Source organism: Nelumbo lutea, chromosome 6 (assembly GCF_056320005.1).
Source record: "Nelumbo lutea isolate HS-2025 chromosome 6, American lotus-T2T, whole genome shotgun sequence".
Lineage (NCBI taxonomy): Eukaryota > Viridiplantae > Streptophyta > Magnoliopsida > Proteales > Nelumbonaceae > Nelumbo > Nelumbo lutea.
In genome coordinates this window covers 15787137-15811899 of record NC_142689.1, presented here as the reverse complement: position 1 = coordinate 15811899, position 24763 = coordinate 15787137, and the positions used below count along the sequence as shown (strand labels likewise).

General features: G+C 37.6%; 1 protein-coding gene across 6 annotated transcripts in view; it reads right to left on the bottom strand.

The window, feature by feature from the left end:
* Positions 1–3348: 3348 nt before the first annotated feature.
* Positions 3349–24763, bottom strand: part of LOC148847568 (phenylalanine--tRNA ligase beta subunit, cytoplasmic-like) — a 48390-nt gene continuing 26975 nt past the window's right edge. Inside the window, exons 14-21 of one of the 6 annotated variants that reach the window (XR_016100762.1) lie at positions 20843–20977; positions 11642–11716; positions 8437–8544; positions 7734–7795; positions 6335–6430; positions 6177–6260; positions 5883–5970; positions 3349–4601 (exon numbers count right to left, since the gene is read on the bottom strand). Coding sequence is in view for 4 of the 6 variants with exons in the window: in XM_088949805.1 (XP_088805931.1) it covers positions 4107–4211; positions 5883–5927; positions 6177–6260; positions 6335–6430; positions 8437–8544; positions 11642–11716; positions 20843–20977 (648 nt within the window). In the remaining 2 variants the exon portion in view is untranslated. The remainder of the gene's footprint in view (positions 4602–5882; positions 5971–6176; positions 6261–6334; positions 6431–7733; positions 7796–8436; positions 8545–11641; positions 11717–20842; positions 20978–24763) is intronic. The other 5 variants (XR_016100763.1, XM_088949807.1, XM_088949808.1 and 2 more) reach the window with 5 other exon arrangements.

Below are 24763 nucleotides of genomic sequence, written 5' to 3'. Positions count from 1 at the left end.
GACCAAGAACTCTAAACCTTAAATATGAAAAGGCCTTTTTGCTAGGGGTTTTTTTTTTCGAACCGAGAAACTAAGCTAGATTTGATTTGCAATTAAAAGATGTGGTCTACTTTTCTAATTGGATATAGGAAGCAACACATTGTTAGATCTACATGGAACCCATGTCACCACATATAAGATCACTTTATTTAATATCTTCTTTTGAGATGGCCTAACCACATTTCTTAAGGAGACTTGGGGAAGGCTTTAATACATATACAAGCAGGAGATGGGTTGATGTTAAAAGAGAGCCTAGATCTCCTTAAAGCAAAAAATCGTTTAAACACCTTGAGAGCACAGTTTGGGAATATCTTCCATTCTTGTATGTTAAATTTATGGGGAGATGTTTCCAATGTACAGCTGGATGCCCATGTTTTTATGGGGAGTGATTATATTTAGATCCCTAATTGAATTGGTTGTGGGTGATTTTTTTTTTCTTCTTTGGTAAGTAGTGTGTGAGTTTAAGTAGCCCCATATTTGACTTTTTTTTTTAATTCAAAAAATCACAAAATTCTGAGTGGGTTGGAAGCAATGTAAAGAAGAGAGAGGGAATAAGCTGACTAGACAACTGCAAGGTTAATAGCTTGCACATGTGCAAGGCATGAACAAAAACAAAAACATGAAACAATAAAAAAAAAAATCTACTAAAGAAAAAATAGAAAGTGGGGAAAGGAGACACTTTAGAGTGGAGAAAAATAATTTTGAAAGAAAGAAAGTAGGAGGAAGTTAAGGAAATTAATAATTTAAGATTTTAACTTCCTCTTTAATAGAGGAAATACTAGGACTTGGAGTCATGTGGGAGAAATAAAGGGGAGTAAGAACAAGAGATTAACCTTGATCCCATGTCATTAACAAAAAAAATAAAAAAAGAAAGAAAAAGACATTTCACATACTGAGTACCTATATATAAGACAAAGCAATAATCTCCCCTTATTTTCAGCCATTAAGGAGCCAACAACCTCCATAACATCTTATTCACTAAAAGACAAAGCAATAAGCTTTTCAGTTCAACCACTTCAGCTGTTATCAAATGGCACATAAATGTCTTTCTTCTTCAATATGTAATCTATATCTATAATCTATAAAATTATAAAAGTGGAAATGAGGACTTAGTCTTTTAGACTTTTTCTTGACTAAAATATACCCCCCTTTTGAATTTGGTCCCTAGCAGAAATTTTGAACACACTACCTTTTCCATTGCATTTTCTCTCATTAAGTCTCATATTTAAGATATTAACTCCCTATCCCTCTCATTGAATTCTATATTTAAAGTATCTTTGTTTCTCATCATTAAATTTCATTAATTAAATCCACACAATAATTTTAATAGTATAAAAACCTTTACCTTAAAACTGGCTCAAAAGTGAAACCGTTTTTTTTTTATTTGTCTAGGTGGCAGATAAGCAATTCAACCATTTAGGTCAAAAAGGTCATATAAAATTTAAAAAAAAAAGTTAAAAATACAAAAAAAAGCAAAATTAATAAACTTTATATAAAATCATGAAAACATTTTTAATATTATATATTCATTATATTAAATAAAAATAAATATGATAAATAAGAAATATTTTTATAAATGAAAAAATGGAATGCAAAACTTAACACATACGAAATGAAACAATTTTTGTCCAGGTGATATGCAGTGGCTTAACCAGCCAGGTCAAATGGGCAGACCACCCAAGATGTCATAGTTAAATAACAATAAAAGTATAGAAAAATGCAAAGAATTATAAAACAAACATTTATTTGCATATCTGATATTCTATATTTGTGCATTTATTATCAAAGGCCATAATTTAATTATGGTTCTAATATATTTTATATATGTCTTCTATATGAATTATTATGTCATATCTACATTAATTACAATGAGTTGGGTGGTATAAGCCTGTATACAGACATCCGTGTTTATCCGTCATATGTTGACATCAATCAGGGAAGCTCCGTAGATGGCACCAAATTATTCAGCTACGTAGGGTAATCATGTGGCCAATCCAAATCGTCCATCAGATGTGCACCCTTGGATCAGACATGTGTTAACTCACATAGTCTAGATTATCAATAAAAGCACCCAAAATTTTTCAGTTTAAAAAATGCCCTCAAACAGAAGGGAACTTTAACAAGTGAAGAAATGTTTTGAGCCGAAATTTATTATAACCTTCTCATTCAGGTCAAGAACGATTGTCTAATTACTATCTTCCCCAGGACCTAAAAAGATGTGCATAATTTCAGGAGGATGAAATCAGTCAAATATCAAGGAAAACTTGTTATGGTAAAATGAGGGAAATGAAACATAAATAGGTACAGCAGAGACAGAGAATAGAAAAGGGGAAAAGAGAACAGAGATTTGTTTTTTTTTTTTTTTTTTGATGAATAGGGAACAGAGATTTGTTCTCCAAGGAAAATTGGGACAAATGTTCTATCATTGTTCTACTCTTAGGGGGTGCAGGGTGCTTGGATTGAATTGCAATATTCATCCATTATTATTAACTCCAATGAATTAAAAGTTCATTGTTTGGGTGATGATGATAATTAATCCACTTCATCAAGAATGGTCCAAAACCAAAATATATGTTACATCACTCTAACTGATTATTTGTTATATCATCATATACAGTAAATATATATTTTACAAAAAATGATTTTTTTTCTATACAGTGATTTCATTTTTTTCTTATTTTACAGCACCACCATCATATTAAAAACTATTACAGTTTCTTATGAAAGGTTACATTTAACTCACCTTTAAACTCTGAATTTTGATTCTCAAAGATCAGATAGTCCTTTGGTTAAACATCTAAACACACTTCAATATTCTAAAAATTCCTCTAAAATTCTCAGTTCTAAATAAATTCAGCACTGAATTAAAAGATCATTTGGATTTTGTCCTTCCACAACACAGACCATGACATTGCCACTATATCATAATACAGATCATAATATAATATATAGCAACACTTATCATACAAAAATGTAACATATAATGCTTATTATATTGTATAGTATATACAAGATATTATTGATATTAATAGTAGAAATACATGTACAGTTGTATAAAAGATAATAATTAATATAATAATAATTAATGGAAAGTTATTTCTAACAATTAAGCCATATTCAACTGTGTAAAAGATAATTAATACATAATAATTAGACTACCATTTCTAATTATTGCATTCAAAGCTCAAAAAAAGGGAAAAATGGAAAGTTATTTCTAACAATTCATCATTGAAAACTATTCTTCCAATTTTTTTGCTTTTCAGAAATCAGAGTTCAAATTTACCAAACCACCTAACAAAAGCATCCACATACCAAAATTGACCTTTTGATATCCATAATTTAACAAAAATACCACTCTCAAACAGTAAATGACTCAATTAACACATACTTGACTGGTCATAATAAAAAAATTAAGATACAATAAATGAGGAGGCTACTAGCTTCGTCGCCTTTCATAAAAGCCAACCGAAAAAATTCAAAGCGACTTGCTATTTAACCCTTAATAACCAGCCTTATACACCATATGAAAATTGCTTCTTCATTGCCTCACCAGTCTCATTGGACTAGTTTCTGCCCTTGGTCATCAAGAAATTCCTTAACCTCAAGGTAAAATACTTAACCTTGCCTTTGTTGAATGTTGAGCATCATATCCATTTCCTTCCTATTCATGGATGTACAATTTTGTTCCCTACCACCTTCTGATCTTGTTTCTAAGTGTGAACTTTGCCATTGTCCAATTAATTGTATTTAGTTGCATATGAAATTATGCATACTGTTTTTATTGACAAATATTGGTGGCTCTCTTTAGGATTCAAGTTTATGTGAATTGTATCAAAAATAAGAAATAACCACTGTTTTGCAGAGTCAAGCATGAGCAGCAAAGGAAAGAGACCAAAGGTGGAAATTGAGCTGAACCTCTCACCACCAAGGATTTTTCAATACGATGAATCACCAAACCAATCAGCAACATTTTCTCCAACAAGCTCCTGTGTGTCAACAGAACTCAATCCTGAAGCAACTGTTCCTCCTAGAGTGACATCAATGGCAGTATTTGGGTGTCCACGTTGCTACATGTATGTTATGCTGTCTGTAGACGACCCAAAATGCCCTAAATGCCACAGTTCTGCTTTGCTTGATTTTCGCAATGGAGCTAATGGTATTGGTACCAGCAACTGCAGAAAGAGAAATGAAAATGAAAGCGGTAACAACAAGACCGGGAATATGTAGGCTTCCTTTCCAAAGACCTGCCAAAAGAATAAATAAAAGATACTAATAGTCTCTAAATAAAAGATACTGCTAGTCTCTTTCTCTCTCCAATTTCTTCTCCCTCCCTCTCTCTCTCTCTCTCTCTCTGCAACAACTGCCGCTCAATTGATGCTGTCTTACATAAATCTAATTATCTTTTTTTTTTGCGAAAACCCAGAAGTAATTTGGTTCAGGAGTTTCCAGTATATGCTTAAAGGTTACATTGAGGAAAATCAGGAATAAGAGACCAGGTATGAGATCTACAAAGAGAATATGCTTGCTTAGCAATAACATGAGCACTTGTATTCCCCGAACACCTGACAAAGGATACAGATGAATTAGGAAGCCTACCTAGTAAATCCTTGCAGTTAGAAATAACACTTCTAATTAATGTTCACTATCTGCAGTGAGTCCCCTTCAATATGAATAGCAATAATAAATCAGAGGTTAAGTAGTGGAAGAACCAGACAAGGCTTGATCTAGACTTGACCCCTTAGATATCTGGACCAGGCCTTGGCCAAAAAATAGTCTTAACTCATAAAGTCAAGCTTGGGGTAGATTCTTATTGACCTCAGCACAGTTTTAGCACCTAGTTTCACCAGGGTCAATGAACCTATCATCTCCATCTCTATGAAATCACTGACCTCTCAGCCCTTGATTCTAATATTCTAGGCTTACTGAGAACCAAAAATCCACCTAAAAATTTAAGTGTTAAAGCCTTCAATAGAACCATCCAGTAGACCCACTGATATGCGTGAATAGTTGAGGGTGATCAACATAACTATGATACTCTGCAGTTTAGCATGAAGCCAGCTTTCAACAAATTATTGTAAAAGCTTATGAGCGGTATTTTAACGGTCACTGACAATAATTGATTGCTGTCTAGATTCCCCTCAGCTATGACTGTTCTTGAGATTATCTTAAACCTCAACATCGATTATCAGAATCATGATTTAGTATCTTCTTCTAGTGTTGTAATACTCCTTTTTCATGCCTGGTATAATTACAGATTTCAGTTCCGTGCACCTTGATGACTGTCTAAAGCATAATTTCATAATGCAGTTGACAAGTCGTAGCCACCATCAGGTGGATTCTGTATGGATTGCACCAAATATAGCTTTAAAAACAAACACAATTTTCCTAGAATTTTAAATAAATTTTATCAAGCATTAACTTATTTTGGATAGAGCAAGTTTTGCCCATTATGTCAAGGGTACTCGCAAGGATCAAAATATTGATACGTTGGATACCAACACCTTGGGTATCTGTGTACTGATACAGACCGATACTCTTTTTATTTTTTATATTAACAGCCTGAGAGGGATGCCTTCCATCATCCCAAACTTGGAAAAACCCCAAACCCCCTGTATTGGTGTTTCCATGCCTCTCCAGACCACCAACCGTATCAATACTTTGATCCTTGGGTACTTGTCCATATCTAAAAAGGATTAGTCAACGTTGTTTCAAAAACAATACAGTTTGCATGTAAAGCATGCGGTAAACCTAGATCTCCTTTCCTAATCAATAGAGTAAACATAACATGATGTTTCATAATAGAAAGCAAGGAAAGGAAAGATGCATCAGAAGAAGCAACTTACATTTCTGCTGATAGAATTAACTCCACAAGGACTCAATGTTAAGTTCTACAAAGGAACAAGGATCCGGAATGTCAAAATTATTTAAGACCTGAAAGGTACATGATGTAAAAACAAGTTTGACTTGGAATCAGATGAATATCGTGCAGAATAAACCCCACACAGAGACACCTATTAGTCCAGTACATGACAATTCAATTAAAATAGCAGAACCTCCATGACATAGAAGCCTAATTAGTCTGCTCAAATCAACTAAAAAAGGCAAACATATCCCTTTCTCTTGATCAGAGGAATTACCTCCGGGTTCACAATACCAAAGGTCCCAATGTGATTTCCTCTGAAAATGATGTTAGCTTGTCTACCCAGAAGAAATTCAGGCTCCTTCAATAGATATAAGATTGTAAGTATGGCATAACCAAATTTTCCACAAGTAAATGGAGTGAAATAATGCTTACATCTGAACGCTTAATATAATAACCAGAGTTGTCCCCAATTGGAACGAAAGGCGTTCCAACTACTTCCATGATTCTGTCTACCAGGCAATGAATTAACTGGGAAAAAAAAAGATTAAAGCTTAATACTAAGAAACAAAATTTTGCAATCAAATATATATATATATATATATATATATATATATATATATATTAAATTCTAATGTGAAATATACCAGAGAAATAAAGAGGGAGAGAGGCTTAAGTATATAAAGAAAGCATATCGACACTCACCCACTTAAATATGCACATAGTAACATTCTCAGTCAAACATATTATAATGCAGCATAAGCTTGCAATGCCAATGAAGAAGATTTTAATAATAGAAAATGATGCTCTGCATTTCGGAATGTGCAGGCTTCTCTTGACATTTATTGAATACTTTAAGCCATAAAACAAGAGTCCGTGCACCAGAATCAGTTTACACTTGAAAGGATCTTTTGTGCTATAAGGGATGAATTGACCCCACAAGTAGTATCACAAATCATTCAATAAGATGTGTATCATTGAAAATAATAGAAATTGATATTCTGATATATTTCAAAATCTGCAAGCTTTGGTTGACAGATGTGCACTCAAGAGGATGTTTCAGGCTATAAGGGGATGAACTGACCCCACAACCAGTACCACAAATTTTTAGTAAGACCAGTATAGACAACGGAAATGATAGAAAATGATATTCTGATATACTTAACGATCTGGAAACTTCTATTGACATTTATTGACTACTCTCCACCCCAACAGACAGTTCAAGGGACCATAAACAGTTCGCTCTTTGAAAGGATGTTTCGTGCTTCAAAGAATGAATCCGCAAGCAGTGTTATAAATCATTCAATAAGACATATATAAACAATGAAATATTGAACCATTACTAAAGTTGGGCCGGGTAAATCAAAATAAAAACCATTGACAAAACAGAATATTCTCCTGGAATTGCTATGTTACAGTTCATTAGTTCCTAACTGATCATTACTGATCATGCGAAATCATGCTATGTTACAGTTATTGCATATCACACACTGAAGTGGTGTCCCATAAATAACCACTTAAAGTGGCATTTCTCTTCTTAGTTATCGAACATTACTCGACCTTGGTGCTCTAGGGCAGACGTTTCCCAAAGGATCTGGACCCCAAATACCAATCCCACTTCCCTTAGCCCAACAAATAGAAATTAGCCTATTCGCAACCACCAGCTTACCAAATTTAATGTCCCAAGTGTGGTGCAGTCTAAACAGAAAGGGAGTTAAAATCTATTAAAATGTAAATGAGTAGGTCAATGAAAAGTTATTATGCCCATTGTAGATTAAAAGCAAGACAATCAGACCACAAGTTTTCCAATTGAGCAATTGCATGGACACCCCACCTTTGGAAGAGACTCGTTGGTCAATACATGTCCAATTGTCCACAAAGTCAACTTATGTTCAACTGTCCAAAGTACATGTTGGAGTCAGCCACAGTGCAAAGCAGGTAATTTACCAAAATGCCTACCACATCAAGTCTCCAAAATTATTATGAATCCCCACTTCAAAAGCATCTATATAATAGTCATCCAAGCATTTGAACTTTCCAATAGGGCACTCTAGTTTTTGTATTTTTCCAATAGAGCACTCTAATCAGGTTCCAATTCCTGTGTCTGAATCCATGCAACACTGTGGAGTACCAATCAAAATTTAATTCAACAAGATTCCCACTGTGAGGATAATATTTTGTACAATTATCTAAACAAAGAGAAGTAGGGCACTACCTAAACAGTTCTGGATACAGAAAAAGAACTATTATCCTTGAACTGTCAGAGCAAACCTTCTCAAGAAATATGAATGTGATATTCTTTTGAAACCTTCAATGTCATTGACAAAAAAAAAAAAAAAAAATCTGAATTGAATAGCCGGTAATAAACAAGAACCTTGCAAAAAATTTAGAAAAAAAAAAAAAAAAAAACCTTACTAGATAGGACAAAATAAAAATAAAAAATATATATATACACATCTTTCTCTGGATCATCTGTTCAATACTTTTTAAGTGATCAACAAGATATTAATAGCTCTATTTTTTCTAGGAAGTTTTACCTCAAACCCTGAGTTAGCACCACAATATAGAGCTGCAAGATGGCGTTGATTTTTCGCACCAACATCTTTTGTTTCATCCAACACTGCTACATCACCCACTTCAAATATCTATAACCAATAACAAATTATGAGTCTCAGAAGATACACTTTGCACAAAATTCCATAATATAAGCACTAATGATGGAAAGAGAAAATTACTGCATGCAATGTAAGAATACAGACAATAGAACATTTAGATGTAAAAGCAGCTTACTGCAATTCAATGTATAAGAGGGGTTTCAGTCAAATAGAACATGAATTTTAAAGAAAAAGAAACGCACAACAGGAAGTATGATAAAGGGAACCAAAGGGCATCAAATGGCCCAACAAAAGCAAGGGTCATGACCTCTATTTAAGTCAATTTCCACAGACCATGCCTATTCACCTTCCTGAATCAAGCATAAACATGGTCACTCCAAATTGGCCCAATTTTTAAAGAATTACTGAAGAGAAATACATGAGACCTATCCCTCTAAGAGTGGAAGCCAAATGAAAAAGGGCAAGATTCATGCCAAAACATGTAAAAAATGTGATTACATTTAGAAATAAGGACTGCCACCACTTACTGATCTCTTGCTCCTTTGCTACAGTTTATGGAATTGGATTCTTACGTTGTTTGAGTGTAGGTGGAACCTGCCATCTGATACTAGTTTGTTGTTTAGTGCGTCTATTTTTGAATGGCACAAAAAGAGAGGGAGAATTATGTGGAAGTGCATAAGAGCAGCTTTGTTGTGGACAGTTTGGGAAGAAAGGAACACCAGAATCTTTTGTGAAAAAGAAAGGAGCTTCTCGGAAGTTAAAGAATGTATTTTGACAAGGGCAATTCAGTGGCTGAAAACTCTAAAGATCTTTGGTGCATATTCTTTTGATGACCTATAGAGAAGCTGGTTAGCAGTGGCTAATACTTCTACTAGGAAGGACAGACATGGGGTTGAATGGATGCCACCAGGGGAGGAGTTTATCAAGCTAACTTTGATGGAAGTAACCGAGGAAATCAAGGACCTTCAGGCATAGGAGGAGTGCTGAGAAACAAAGATAGTAACGTGATATCTTTGTACTCAAGTCCTGCGGGTGTGGGACACTCTTTAAGGGCCGAATTACTTGCTGCTGTACAAGGAATCCAGCTTGCAAATCAGCTAGGCATAGAGCATCCGATTATTGAAGGGGATTCCCAAGTGATAGTGGGTTGGTTGATGGATCCAGACACTGTGATTTGGGGTTTTAGAGATCTTCTCAAAAAGGTTAAATGGTTAAGAATATGACAATAAGAGTTCAGTGGGTAGGCAGATCAGCAAACACATTGGCTGATTCACTTGCAAAACAAGGGGTTTTCCGGGGTACTTTATTTTGGGCTTCAGTGTAATTTCTTTTGTACTTATAATTTTGTAATTAGCTTTAAAGGAAATGTTGCATCTCATGCCTTTCCACAGGTTGCATGTAACTCTTATTTGCTGGTTTAATAAAATTTCACTCATTTATCAAAAAAAGAAAATGAAGTTTTGTCCTAGTGTTCTTTTGTTTCTTCACCACTTTCTTCAGCAGAACAATTATTAGTGAAAGGTATATGTTGTAAAAGGTGCATACCTCTAATCATTAGTCAAAAATACATGTCGTAAAAGATAAAAGCATACCAATGTATTCAATTTCATCACTTCAAAATTGGGAAATCAAATATTTCTACAATGAGATGATAAAAAAAAAATGCGCCCTGCTTAACAAAAATGTAGTGTACCTAAATCAGAACTGTTCACCAACATACGACATGATACTTTTGATTTTTCCCCATTTCATTAGCCTCTATATTCAGTAATTTGCAGAACACACATCCCAATATATCTGGTGACTTTTCTTGTATGAAATTCTATTGGGCAACAGCTTTGTTCATCTCATTACCCTGTACCAACTCCCAAATCCCAAGACTTCCCAAACCCCAAATACCCTCAACCTCTTTCTTAAACAATCTAATTGAAACCTTAATCATTCTGGTTAAATATCAGATTTAGGACATATATGATAAGGTACCAGTAAACCGAAGAATAAGCATTTGTAAGGTTTGGTTATGGATTCACTTAGAAGGGTGCTAGATAAATTGATGAAAGAATGTAGCTGGATCAGATAATCAGCACTCCAAGGATTTTAGCTGATCATGTTTTCCCAGGTTCTTAATGGCTGATCAATGTAGTGCCATTTCTAATTCCTTGTAGTGGTTTCTTGGAACTTGGATTGCTTCTGTAAATGACTTCCAAACTAGGGAGATTGGAGCCCAGATGAACTATAGAAATCTCCTTGAGCTGTAATGTAATCTGGTTCTTGGGCCTACCTTCTTTCCGGGGGCCTACTTGTATGTTGTATCCTTCTCTATATTCTTAATAAAATTACATTACCTATTTCAGAGAGAGAGAGAGAGAGAGAGAGAGAGAGGCTAGAATAACTATATGGGCACCTAGAGTCACTCTATGAATAATGCAGCTCAGAATCCTGCATCAACCAGAAACACTAAGTAGCAATTAGCAAACTTCACTCAAAATATAAAAATTACCACATTTTGCATTCACATAGCCTCTCCATCCATACTCCTAAAATCTAAAATTAAGAAAATAGAAATTTACAACTTTTCCAACTTTCAATGGAATTCAGTAACTACTTACCCATCCTATGACCTTGAAATTTTAAGATGAGATTAATACTAGACAATCATAGGTAGGCTAGACCCCATTAAAAATTTATAACAAAAAAAATACCCCTACTATCTAAAAATACAATATGACTTTCTTGCATTCAAAGAGGGGTTCCCAAATTACCAAATATCTAAACAAGTTGAAAACTATTCTACTAGTTTCATGTTTTTTCCTAAAACAAGACAAATAATTAAAACTGCCAATCAAAAAAAAAAAAAGGAAAGGTAGAAAAAAGGGAGGAAACAAACTCCAAGCACAACCAAATGGGGCAATTGCAAAGGATAGTAAAAAAAAATACATACTACAAAAAATTGATGTCAAGAGTTAGACATCCCTACCATATACAGGTTAAGGAAACATTCGAGCAATTCAAGTGTACATGGTTGGCAAAGTGTATTAGTAAACAAATAATGGTATTGAAAAGAAAATCTATAACAAGAGAAAACATGAAGCATACCGCACAATTGAAATTACATATAATAAGGTACCTTTATGGGCTTTGGATGATCTTTGTTGTGCCCAACAGTTTTCAATATACCTGGCATGAGACCTGTTCGAACAATCTGCAGAAAAGCATAAGATGTTAATGCTGCCACAATTAAATAATCAATAACTCAGCACAAACAAAATTTAATAAATGCAAATACAAAATAAATAGAGAAAACCCTAGATGATGGAATATTATAAATAGCTTTTCTCCAATTATGACTGTTTCAAGTTTCAACTGAAACAAAAAGGTGTTAAATTTGACCGCATTTCTGATGCTGAAAGGGATGGACTATAAAGACGATTTGAAGTTGAAATATTGATGGTGACAAGCACCAATCCATGTGGTATCCTGACAACATTCTATATTCGGTTTTGGCACATCAGGATGATGAGTGATGACTTTATCCAGGTAATGCACAATTTCCATAGCAATATTAACCATACCAGAGCAGCTAATCCTACCTTTATCACTCTTATCACAAAGCTGCAGGGAGTGTAGACCTGAAAGCTTTTAGACTCAGATAGGAAGAAACATCATATCCTCCCCCATGGAGACTTTGTGGATGGATGTTAGATTCTTGATAGCCCTCTTGTAAGTTGTAACTAACATAGGTTAGAGTTTTATGTGGTAAGGCTTCCCTGGACTGATATGTAAGCAGGGCTTGGAGAAGGCATATGGCCACATTTGTTAGAGTTTTATGGATTATATGTTGTTTATAATGGGTTTTGACACAAAGAAGATGCAGTAGGCATGGAAATGTATATCTAAACCAATTTTTTCAATTACAATTAGTGGCATCCCGTGAGATTATTGTAGAGAAGATGGGCTGAATGGCCCATAGCTCAGTTGTGTTGTAATTTTATGTTTATGTTTTGTTTTATTAATGGGCATTTTTCTTATGGGCCTGTTAACATTAGCTTCTCTTGTTTAATTAGCTAGCCGCCCCACTAAGGGCTTACTTGCAATTTCCAATTATTAGTGATTAATTTTTTAATGAAAATTATGGAAAGGATAGGACGTACGAACAACACTTCTCTTTCACCCTTTCTTCTCAATCATTCTCTTCTTCTCTTCTTGCTGTCTCCTTTTTCTTTCTTCTTTTAATCAGATTTCTTATTTCTTTATTTGGGACTGTTTTTCTTCTATTACTTTCCTGGAGAAAAGGGTCTTAGACAAGGAGACCATTGATCAATTCTCTAGCATAATTATCACCATATTTCATCACATCTTTCAAGGAATTCTCTAGCAGTTAGCAAAAAGCTGAGTTAGTCCTTTAGAGGTTTATATTTTCACCTATCACGAGCCTAGTTTCATAAGACTCCTTCCCTGTCTTTTTTTTTATGAATATAAGACTCCCTCCCTGTCCTACATCAACAGCATAAGTAGTGATGAAGTAGTGTGGGGGAATGCTCATAAATCAAGCATGACCTGTTTTTGTTTAAGTTCTTGCCTAGATAGAAGAAATTTGGGAAATTCTTAGTTCAAAAACAATATATTTTTAAATTAACATATTTCAGAATTCTTTTACATTATGCAATCAAATAACCAAAATGCTATGATATTTAAGCACAAAATTCTCAAATGCCTGAAATATACCATGTGCAATACAACTTCCAAGATAACCATGCTGTTACTTCCAGATGCCACTAGAACATATGTAAGTCTAACATTTTTTCTTTTTTTTTTGATAAATAACAGAATGTTTTATTAGATTATAAAAATTGTGAAACTTTGAGTACAAGAGGGGAGGTAAAATATCTTAACTCCACCACAACAGAGAACAAGAAAAAAAGCTAAAAAGTGGCCCAAAACAAAGAATCCTTAAGCACCCCTTGCTTGGCTAACCCATCAGCCATGGAATTAGCACTTCTCTTCACCCAGCTGTACTTCACCTCAATATCCGTACTCAGCCGTTTAAATTTTTTCTTTTCATTTCTGTAGCTCCACAAACCATTGCTGTCTTCCTTCAACCACCTAATTACCACCTCCGAGTCCCCTTCAATGATAAAGCACCAAATGTTTAACTCTCTTGCTCTTTTGATTCCTTACAAAGCTGCTAAAATCTCTGCCCTAAGAGAGTCACCCTCACCAATAGGGCCAGAGAACATGGCAAAAATAATCCCAGCCTCATTTCTGAAAACTCCCCCAATCCCAGAAGGGCCAGGGTTCCTCAAACTACAACCATCAAAATTCAGTTTCATGAATCCTGAAGGAGGGGGGGCCCAAGAAGGTCTAGAGGTCCTTTTGCACTGAGCCGAGGTAGCAACTTCTTTCCACTTTCTCAAAAGATCAGCCATGGAGAACTCTTAAAAAAGCTCCAAAGATTTCAGCCAATGACTGACCCTTAAGTGTATCAATTCAGTTAAATTCTCCATAGATCTTTCCTTGTCTGAAAAAAGTCTAGAGTTCCTCTCTTCCCATACGGACCAGCACACAGCTGCTCTAATGCTTCTCCACATGATCTTCCATCTTTTCTTAGGCCATCTAGAGAACGAGGGAGAGAACAAGCTTTGCAAACTCACAGGGGGATTCCAAGTGCATCCAAACAAGGATGAAGCCCATTCCCAAATAGTCTTAGTAATCGGACAAGTAACCATAAGGTGGTAAGCCGTTTCCCCATTAGCTTTACAAAGAACACACCTATTGGAAAGTAAACAAGAATTAGGTCTCTTTCTTTGAAGCAAGTCGGTTGTGTTTATTCTTTCCAGGAAAGTTTCCCAGCAAAAACTACCAACCCGAGGAGGAATGGGTTTACTCCAAGTCTCATTAACAGGGAAGGAAAGGCCAAAGGGAGCAAGAGGATGGACCAAGGTCTCAAAAAACGATGCACAGGAGAAGGAACCATTAGAGGATAGGGTCCAAATTCTGGAGTCATCCTTACTTGGGTCTAAGAAAACATTTTCAATGGTGGCTAGTAGAGACGATAGGCACCCCAAATCCGTATCCCTTATTGTTCTCCTCAACCCTAGATTCCATCCAAAACCGGAATTAGAATCAAAAAGAACTAAGAAAGAAGAAATGGGTTCATTCTTCAGTTCTGACAATGCATATAAGGAGGGAAATTGGTCCATTAGAGATGAGTCCCCAACCCAAGGCTGCTCCCAGAATTTTACGAGATTACCAGAGTTCAGATCATACATTATCCAAGGGGAAAAACCGAAAGCAAATCATGAATAGCTTTCCAAGGAGAAGCAGATGTAGTCCTTGCCAAGATTCCTGGATCCCAGTCATTGTCTTCCAACCCATGTATACTAGCCACAATCTTTGTCTAGAGTTTGTCCCTTTCAATTGGAAACCTCCATAACCATTTCCCCAACAATGCCATGCCTCTTTTCCTGATATTCCCAATCCCAAGCCCTCCTAACCGCTTGCTTCTAGTCACCACCTCCCAACTCACCCTATGGTCTTTCTTCTCCTCTCCTGGTTCCCACAAGAAATCCCTCATTATCTTTTCCACTCTACTTGAGACCTTTGCGGGAATCTTAAACACTGACAGAAAGTAAACAGCAAGGTTAGCTAGGGTAGACCTAATTAAAGTGATTCTCCCCCCTAGAGAAAGATAATTTTTCCTCCATGAGGCAAGCCTTTTCTCAAGTCTTTCCAGAAATGGGTTCAAGAAGTTGTCCTTCATGGGGTTATCTCCTAAAGGGAGACCCAAATAAGTCAATGGCCAATCCAATATTGCACACCCTAATAACCCTGCATATTCACTTACCTCTCTCTCCTCCAAATTCACTCCCACCAAACAGCTCTTATCAAAGTTCACTTTTCGATTGGACATCTGCTCAAATAATTGTATGGCCAATTTCAGGTTCCCTATCCAATTTATGTCCCCACCTTCACAAAAAAGAATTGTGTCATCTGCGAACTATTAGTGTGTTAGTGGTACTTGCTCCCTTCCTATTCTCCACCCTTTTACTAAGTTCCTCACATCAACTCTATGAATCAGTCTGCCCAAAACATCTACAACCAGAGTGAATAGGAAGGGGAGAGTGGGTCTCCTTGTCTTATTCCCCTCGAGGCAGGAAAGAAATTCCTTACAGCTCCACTCACCAAGATTGAACAGTGGCAGCTCTTAATACAACCCCAAATCCATTTATACCATCTGTTTCCAAACCCAAAACTCCTCATCACCTCCACCAGGAAAGACGAATCAACTAGGTCATAGGCCTTCTCTAAATCTAGTTTGCAGACCACACCCTTCTTCTTGGACTTCTTGAAACTTTCCAAACTCTCATTTGCAATCAAGATTTGATCAATGATCTGCCTCCCCTTCACAAACACTCCTTGATTGGGTGCAATAATAGAAGGAAGAACTTTCTTTATTCTTAGAGACAGCACTTCTGCAATTATCTTATACAGACTATGCACCAAACTGATAGGTCTAAAATCGATAGGGTGTGAAGCCTCTTTCTTCTACGGGATCAAAGCAATAAAAGTGGAGTTTAAGCCCCGATTGATTATTCCCCTCCTATGAAATTCCTCAAAGACCCGCATAATGTCCTACTTCACAACATCCCAGCAATCCTGATAAAAAGCCATTGTGAATCCATCTGGGCCTAGAGCTTTTGTCCCATCCATCATAAACACTGCCTCTTTGATCTCCTCTATATCAAAAACCTTTTCTAACCCCTCCTTATCCGCTACACTTAGAGTAGGCCAATCCAACCCTTCCAGCCAAACCCTCACATTTATCGGCCTTCTGAAAATAGATTTAAAATGATTTACAAAGGCCTCTGCTATTTCTACTTGGTGGGAAATTACTTCACCTTCGACTTCCAATTTTGAAATGAAGTTCTTCCTTCTTCTGCTATTTGCCAAAGAATGGAAAAACCTCATGTTTCTATCTCCCTCCTTTAACCATTTGCACCTAGATTTTTGTCTCCAACTTATTTCCTCCTGGAGCAAAAGGTCTTCCATCTACCTCCTCACACTCCACCTCAACTCTCTGTCTTCCTCTCCAAAGGGACCCCTTACTTCCTTCAAATCCAAGTCCTCCAATTGTTCCAGCAAAGTATGCTTTCTCTCCTCCAAACTTCCAAACTCTAGTCGGTTCCACTCCTTTATCTTGGATTTTAGAAATTAAAGCTTCTTGTGGAATTTCATACCCTCCCACTTACATTGCTCCCAGCAGTCTTTGATTTTCTCAATGAATCCCGGATGAGACAGCCACATGTTCTCAAACCTAAAGGGGGTAGGTCCATCTCCTCTTAATTCCTCCTTACACATCACTATGGGCCAGTGGTCTGAGGTAAGTCTAGGGAGTGCCCTAGAAGTTAGATTCCTCTAATGCTCTTCCCAATCTGTTGAAAACAGGAATCTATCTAGCTTGGAGCAAAACGGCCTAGATTGTAGGTTGGACCAGGTGAAATTGTGATTTAGAAGAGGGATTTCTTTAAGCTCAAAGGTGTCCACAAACTAATTGAAATTCCTCATGCCTGTAGTCACCCTCTGACTCAGATTATTTGTTTCCTCTTTGAACCTCACTACATTAAAATCCCCTCCCACGCACCAGGGTCCTTCCCAGAGTTTCTTTCCACAGTTTCTTTCTCTGTCTGTAGTCGTTGGGGTCATATACATTTGTTAAGACCCAATCAAAACCATCTGCCACCTGCCTGAATTTCATAGATACTGAGTGATCTCCTATTAATTGCTCGACCCCTACAACCACATCCTCTTTCCACAAAGTTACAATCCCACCTAAAGCTCCCCATGATGGAGCAGTCGCCCACCTTATCCCCCTTGATCTCCACACACCTCTTGCCCACCTACTGTTGAAATCAGATCTCTTAGATTCTTGAATTAACACCACATCCGGGTCAAACTTCTTAATCACCTCTTTGATAGTTGCTCTCTTTTAATATCTTTGTGCTCTCCACTCCTAGCCATCTCCTCAACTCTGCCCTCAGCCTCCCCACTATAATCCGATTCTGTCCCAGTTGTAGCCTTCCTCCATAATTCATTTATTTCAATTTCTCCCATTATACTGTCAATGATTCCCCAAATTCTTTTATCCTTGAAAGTTCCCTCCACCCTCATCTCCCCTTCCAACACCCCCTGAAAACTTCTTGTGGTCTTCTGACTATGGGCTTCAGACTCTGAACTGGGGAGGGAATCTGGAACAAGGGACACGGAAACTTCATCAGTAGAAAGAAACGAATTTACAGAGATGACAGATTTACCTGAAACTGACCAAAAGTTTAGAGGGGAATGCAAGGGAGGACAGGTGGAAGACAAACCCAGTAAAGAGAAATTCGAGTTTTCTGTCTCCTCGTTTTGGAGGGAAACATTCCCCGTCATTTGGTTTACACAGGCTGCTTCTCTTACCCGACTGTTTACCTCTCAGAGGTGTATCCCCGTTCAGTTTTGGGTTAACACGATCTGCCACCATCTCGGTTTCTTGCCTGGCCCCAAGACTTGGTGAAGGCTTATCCCCTTGTGGGCATTGGAATTGCCCCCCGTCGGTTTGGCCTGCATTGTTGGCTAACACTGACTTTTCCTTCCGATCTGCCCCAGATTCCACTTGTGCGCACTCCCAATCCCCAAGAAAGAGACCCGTCAGATTTAGAGTCTCCCTGCTTTGATCTCCTTGGAGTTCATCGTCTTCCAAACTCCCTTTGCTTGAAATTTCTTCTGAACTCTCCTCCTCATCTTCACTTTCGGACTACACCTTAACCAACCCTTATCATCCTCCTCCCTTTCTTCTGTTCTGTCCCTCAGGTATCGCGGATTTGGGCGATCTACTGCAAGAGAGAGTTGTTCGTGGACATCCCGCCGAAAGACCCAGCTCAGAGACTTAGTTCCAGCTTCTGTTCGCCGCCCCTGAACCTGGTTCGTTTCAAACACACCTGATCTGGAAGATGATAGACGGTAAGTCTTGTCTACCATCTCCCTCTCCTTAACCCGACCCACGTGATACCTTAAACTGTCACGTGGCTCACTTAAAGTCTTCAATGGTCTAAAGGCTGGGCCGCCCCTACTTCCAGCCGGTTCAGATAGAGCCACTCGGTTGAGACCGACCGGGCCTCCTCCTCTCCTTGCCACGTCAGCAAAGGAAAGACCACCATTAATAAAAGTCTTTAATTCAAAAATATTTGAATTTATTGCCTTAAATATAGCATTTCGGGACTGATTAACCTCCTGCGACTGTTCCTCTTCCCTTTTCATACTGCCGAACTTCCGCTTCTCCATCCCTAGCTTGCCACGTGTCCTCCACCCTGCCACTTCACCATCATCCCCTACCTCCGTTCGTCTTCCCCAAAGCGATGCTTCAGCTTCAAAAGCAAGCCAAATCTTGTACCAGGCGCCACCAGAGGGGATTTCCAACGAGCGAGGCACGTTCTCTGGCTTTATGCCTGCAACCTTGATCTCCACAGCTCGCAGGTTCCTCTGGTCTTGTTCCAGCAAAACACCACCTAAAGCTCTTGTGATTTTTCCCAGAATCGATTCATTCCAGAGGTTGAAGGGAAGCCCTAACAGTTTAATGGAGAAACCGCCTTCTTCTGGATCGACTTCATTGCAGATTGGGACCCAGTTTTGAATCTGTATCAGCCCATCCTCAGTTCTTACCGTGCTGAAACTCGACTTCTCACCACCCACGTCAAGGATTGCTTTCTTCTCAGAAAACGGCAAAAGAACAGCATCGCCATCAATACCCAATCTCTCTGCCACTGCGTTAAGGACTTTTGTCCAATCCCTTACCACCTTATCTGCCTTTAACACCATTCTGTGCTCCCAGTTGTTTCCTTCTTCATCGAGAGTTATCTTCCGAAGAACAGCTGCAGAGTTTACCAAGACCTCTTGACAGAGTGGGGTCTGCTTCTTACTCGACGCTGGTAAACAAAGGGGGGTGGAGTTACAAACCATTGGGCTTCCATTAGGCTCTTCGCCCTTCCTCTCAACCTTCACTAGGAAAGCTTGAAGGTTCCTAGCAAAGGAGATCCAACCTTGCTCCCTTGGCCCCTCCGGCACATAAATCATCTGCTTCTTGTTGATGCCAAAATACTCTGTTGCTGTGAAGAACCAGCCCCTCTCATTTTTCCTAAGTACTGCATCGTATCTTCTACCACCGCAACTCAGTGAGTTTTTCCAACCTTCTTCCTTGATAGTATTGACTACTCCATCAACAAAACCTTTCAGCCAACTGCAAGCTTCCTCTGGTAGAATAATCGTTGCCCTATTTCCTTCCCTGATCTTCAAGTACGACTTGCCCTTTGTCCGTCCCTGCTCGAATAGGAATTTCTTTGACTCTATAGCCAGCTCCACTTGCCACTTCCCCGCCTGAGTGAAACTCCCCATCTTACCTTAAATTATCTTATGGTTGTCTTTATGTAAGTCTAATATTATGATTTATAAATTATGAAATTTTGACATATAGCATCCAACAACCAATATATGCCACATTGATTCACACTTGGATCATTTACTGACTTGGAAAAATCATGCAAACCATCAATATTGAAAAGGTTAACTAAATAGCTGGTTTCTCATTTTCATGATTGAGTCCGAGCATGATTAAGGCAATCAGTGCAAACCAAAAGAGCACAGAATTGATGATTCATGGATAACTTCTTAAATAGTTCGCAAGGTTGATAATTAAGCCTATAAAACATACTAAAAAAAAGCTAATCGATGCCAAAGGGATGACATGTCATTGGCACAACCAGAAGCCCCAAGAATTAATGACAGAACAAGTTCAGATCTTCTTCATTAAGGTTCAAGAGACCAAATTTCTAAATACAGATACATAAAACTAACAATAAATTACAAATTTACAATGAGAAAGATCAGTCATGCAGAAAAGTCCACCCAAAGCCTTAAAAAAGGACATATTCAACCAGTATCCCAGTCATACACCATGGAAGATAAATAACCGTCAATGTAACAGCTACGATGAGAAAGATCAGTCATGCAAAAAAGTTTGATAAAACATATCCATCTTTTCTCTATAATAGAATCTTCTGAGGATACAAGAATAAAAGGAATGCTAAAACATATTTTAAAAGACGGTAAGCAAAATAAATACCAATAAAAAAGACATGTATGCACTAGCATATATACCAATGCATATGAACATATATGGACAATAGACATGGAAAAATTAACTTAGGGAAGACAATTGGTGCTTCTTTTAGTAGAATTTAGTTTATGATTAAATTTTCTAAGATCTATCCCTATGACAAGCAGGCAGTAAACAAACCTCAAAATCCGATGATCGAGGATTTCCAATGATCACAGCTGTTGATTTGTCATCCTTGCGATTCAACATTGAGAAATTCTCTTTGTATGAGCACAATATCCATGTTAAGACCTCTGTAAACCCATTCATTGCAATCTAAAAGCAAAAGAGAACCAGAAATGTGAAAGAGAACAATATGCTGCAGACTGTTGAATGCATGGAGGAACTACAATAGAAATTATAAACGAAAATTTTAAACACTATTTTTGCTTGGTAACTTAATCACCCATAGAATTAAAGCAGAATAAGAAAAATGGAAGGGTGCACCGTGCATCCAAGGTCCTATGTGATAGGAGAGTGTCACTTAGGCTGAAAGGAAAATTTTATTCTTATTGTTTGCGAGTAAAAAATTGGATTTGATTCAGAGAGAGAAAAAAATGGAAAAAATAAGAGAAAAAATAGAAACCCTCTCACCAACCACCCAACACTCAGGTCTCAACATCAAAACTTTCCACACTCAATGGAAACTTCTTTTCCAATTCCTGAAAAGTTTTGCTCGCAGATTCTTCCCCTTCTATAAGCAACAAACCCAATAACTTGCTTGCTTTGACTTAGGTTTCCACTACCTTCTGCAAATCCACATTTTTCTCTATTTTTGTCACTCTATCAACAATTACCCCCTAGCGCCTCCACCTTTCTTTGCAATGCATCATCATTTTGAGCTTCAAAAGGAAGCCTCAAATCCTTCCTCTCCACCACATTCTTCAATAAGTTCAAAGTACTACTACTTGTATTGGAGCTCTGACTTCTAAGTCTAGCCTTCACCCCCTTCCTTTTATATATCCTCTTGAACTTATTGCAAGGACCATCCCCAACAAGACCTTCCTTTAATCAATGAAAAACTTGGGTGACATGGCCCAAATGTCCATTGTTTGATCCTTTATATGTTTTGGATTAGCCAGAGCAACATCACTCTTACCGTCCCCAACAGAGTCTGTCACTAACTCTTCCTGAGAAACATTAACCTCAGGTTCGGCTTCCCTACCCCTGCACTCATTGGCAATGAATTATAGATTTTCAATTTGAGAGAAATTTCAGCAATTGTCAAATTATCAAAATCACCTACTAAAGCTAAAACCTTAACTGAATCCAAACACTTCTCTACCACCTGATCACCTAAAAGACAGATAGGTTCATTGAACATTCAAGTCTTCTACTACAAACTTCCGACCACCTTGTGAAACCACAAACACATCCCAAGCTTCAAGCGCAAGATCTTCTACAATAAGATTTCTTCCCCCTCCACATACCTTTCAATAGAAAGATCTGCCCCCTCTGAGAAAGTTTCACTTGGAACTTTGAAAGATATCCCATCCAAAGACAAACTTCCCCTTGAATCATTTGATTTTGCGCCCCATCTCAAGGACTTCAAACCCTCTTCACTTGAATACCCAGTGACCACCCACTCCCACACTACCTTCTTACCTTTACCAGAGCTTACACTTTTCCTTAATGATTCTATTTTAAAAGCTGCCCCCTCTATCCCCCTCACAGCCTTGGCTATCCACTTTTTTTTTTGTTTACACCAACCTACGATCAATCTCTTCTTCTACAATGAATCAACTTTTTTAAACCTCCAAGCGACAGATGATGATAGATCAAAGGTTTGGTCTACCATTGCCTCGTTAAAATCTCCCATCACATGTTTCATTAAAACCTCAAATGATTTCTTTAAAGGCCTTGCATTATAAGGCCCAAGCCAGGCAGACCCATAATGTCTTGGATTAGGCCCACCTCCTTAACCTCTCATGCAATCAATTAAAGCTCCACCTTCTGGCTCAGTAGATCCTGGTTCAGAAGCCTCGACCCAAGTTGACCCCAACTTCCCCTCAACTTGTCGTCTTCCCTTCGATGTTCTTAACTTCGTAAATGCCTGTTGAAGTTCTGTTCCCCACACTTGCATCTTCCACATGAAATTTCCAGCTGTCCCTACCTGACACCCCATGTGCAAAATTCCATTGTATTTCTTGGACCGAAATTCAAAGAGTTACCATTTAAGAGGTAAGACCAAAAGTCTTTTAGTTTACCCCGGTCTTCCTCTTGTTTGTGAAATGATACAAATAATTTGAATTCTCTAACCTTGTGTTGCCACATAGGATGTGCCCTTCCACATCATCATTTCTTCCTTGCAGCATAGACTGAAGTGACGAGCCAAACCTCCTGATTCAACTTTGACCTTCCATTGAATTCCTTCAGATTTTGCTCCTACCACCCTAATCGTTATCAAGTACAGATTACCCAAAAACATACCCATGAGGATCCCTCCACACAGAGATGCAATCGGCTTCATATTAATCTCAACCATAAATGGAATGGCAACCCTAAGATTCTTATCACCACTGCTGCTTCTGTCATGATAGGTTTCTGATGTAGCACAGCACTGAATGGTAGGGGCTGTATTTTAATCAACTCACCAAAAATTCCTTAAACAAGTCTCTTAGCCCAGAAATTTAAGGTAAGATTCAGCTTCTAATTTGTGGAACACCGTCTAACCCACAAAATTAGAAAGTGTTAGGACCCTCCCTTATATTCAATAAAAAAATAAAGAAGAGAAAGAGTCTAGGACTACCTGACTCTAGTAAGGCAGATTCCTATAGCGTGAACAGTAACCCGAAAATTAATTAACTTCAAATATCTATTCTGCTCTCAAAAGCTTCACCCTCCCTTTTATAATAGGGAAGAGTTGGTTACAATAGGACTCCAAAAAGAAAAAGGAAACCGACTTACAATAGGAAACTATATTCTTTAAGGAAAAGGAAAAGGAAACTGACTTGCAATAAGAAACCAGCTTCTTCAAGAAAAAGGAAACCTAGACTTCTAATAGGACTTCCATAAAAACTAAAACTAATGTAAGCAACCTAACAAAAACTGGACTTGATTGATGCTACTTGGCTTAACTATTGGGCGGCTACTGGGCCATTGATAAATAATTTAAGATTTCATTAAGAGAGAGAGAACTGGAGATACAAAGCTTCCCATGAAGAGGTGCAAGCTGCGTCCTCTCCAAAGAACAAGAAGAAACAGAAAACAGAAAACAGAAAACAAATTTGTTGTTAGATTACTTTACTGTTATTTTATTATGCTGTCAGCATGTTTCTAGTTATCTTTTATTTGTTTTTTATTAAAGTGTGCAACCAGGGGTATTTATGAAATTCCCTCTTTATTTTTTTATAACAACATTATAAATAGAAGACTGGGCACCACCAGCCCAGATTTTTGGCTCCCAAAACATTCTTCTCTTCTCCTCTCCTCTTCTTTCTCTTCTCACTTTTCCATTAATACTTGGAAGAAAACATGGTATCAGAGCAAGGCTCTGAGCGATAGAAACATTTTTTTTCTCAGAATTTCTTTCTTCTCACCCAGAATTCTTTTTTCTTGGAGTGTGAAGAGGAGAACACCTGATCAGACTGGTCAAACTTTTCAGTTACTTCCCTTTTTTTCTCCTTGGTCGTAACACCAAGGAACCTCTTTGGTGACAGTCGATGCTGTGAAAAGGTGTTTCTGGATGTGTACCTTCATACAGGTACTGTAAGGGGTTGCATGACTTTCATAAAGTCTGTTACTCAATGTTCCCAAATGCAACTACGATATTCATTTAACCAATTCATGAAAAGCTGAATCTTGTTTCATTCTAATATATCTGTCATGTAAGTTTTTGCTGGGTTAGCCACATACACACAACTTTCAAGATCAGATTTTCCTGCAAATTATCCACTGGCAGTGTGGATACAGATGCATGCTGTTTATACACACACCAGGCATAGAAAAAGAGAGGTGGACCGAGGAAATTTCCCTTTGGGTGAGTACAAAAACCTTTAGAAATTTTCTGAGACCAACCTTATATATCATAATCCTATATACATTTTTTTCTCCAAAAACTTT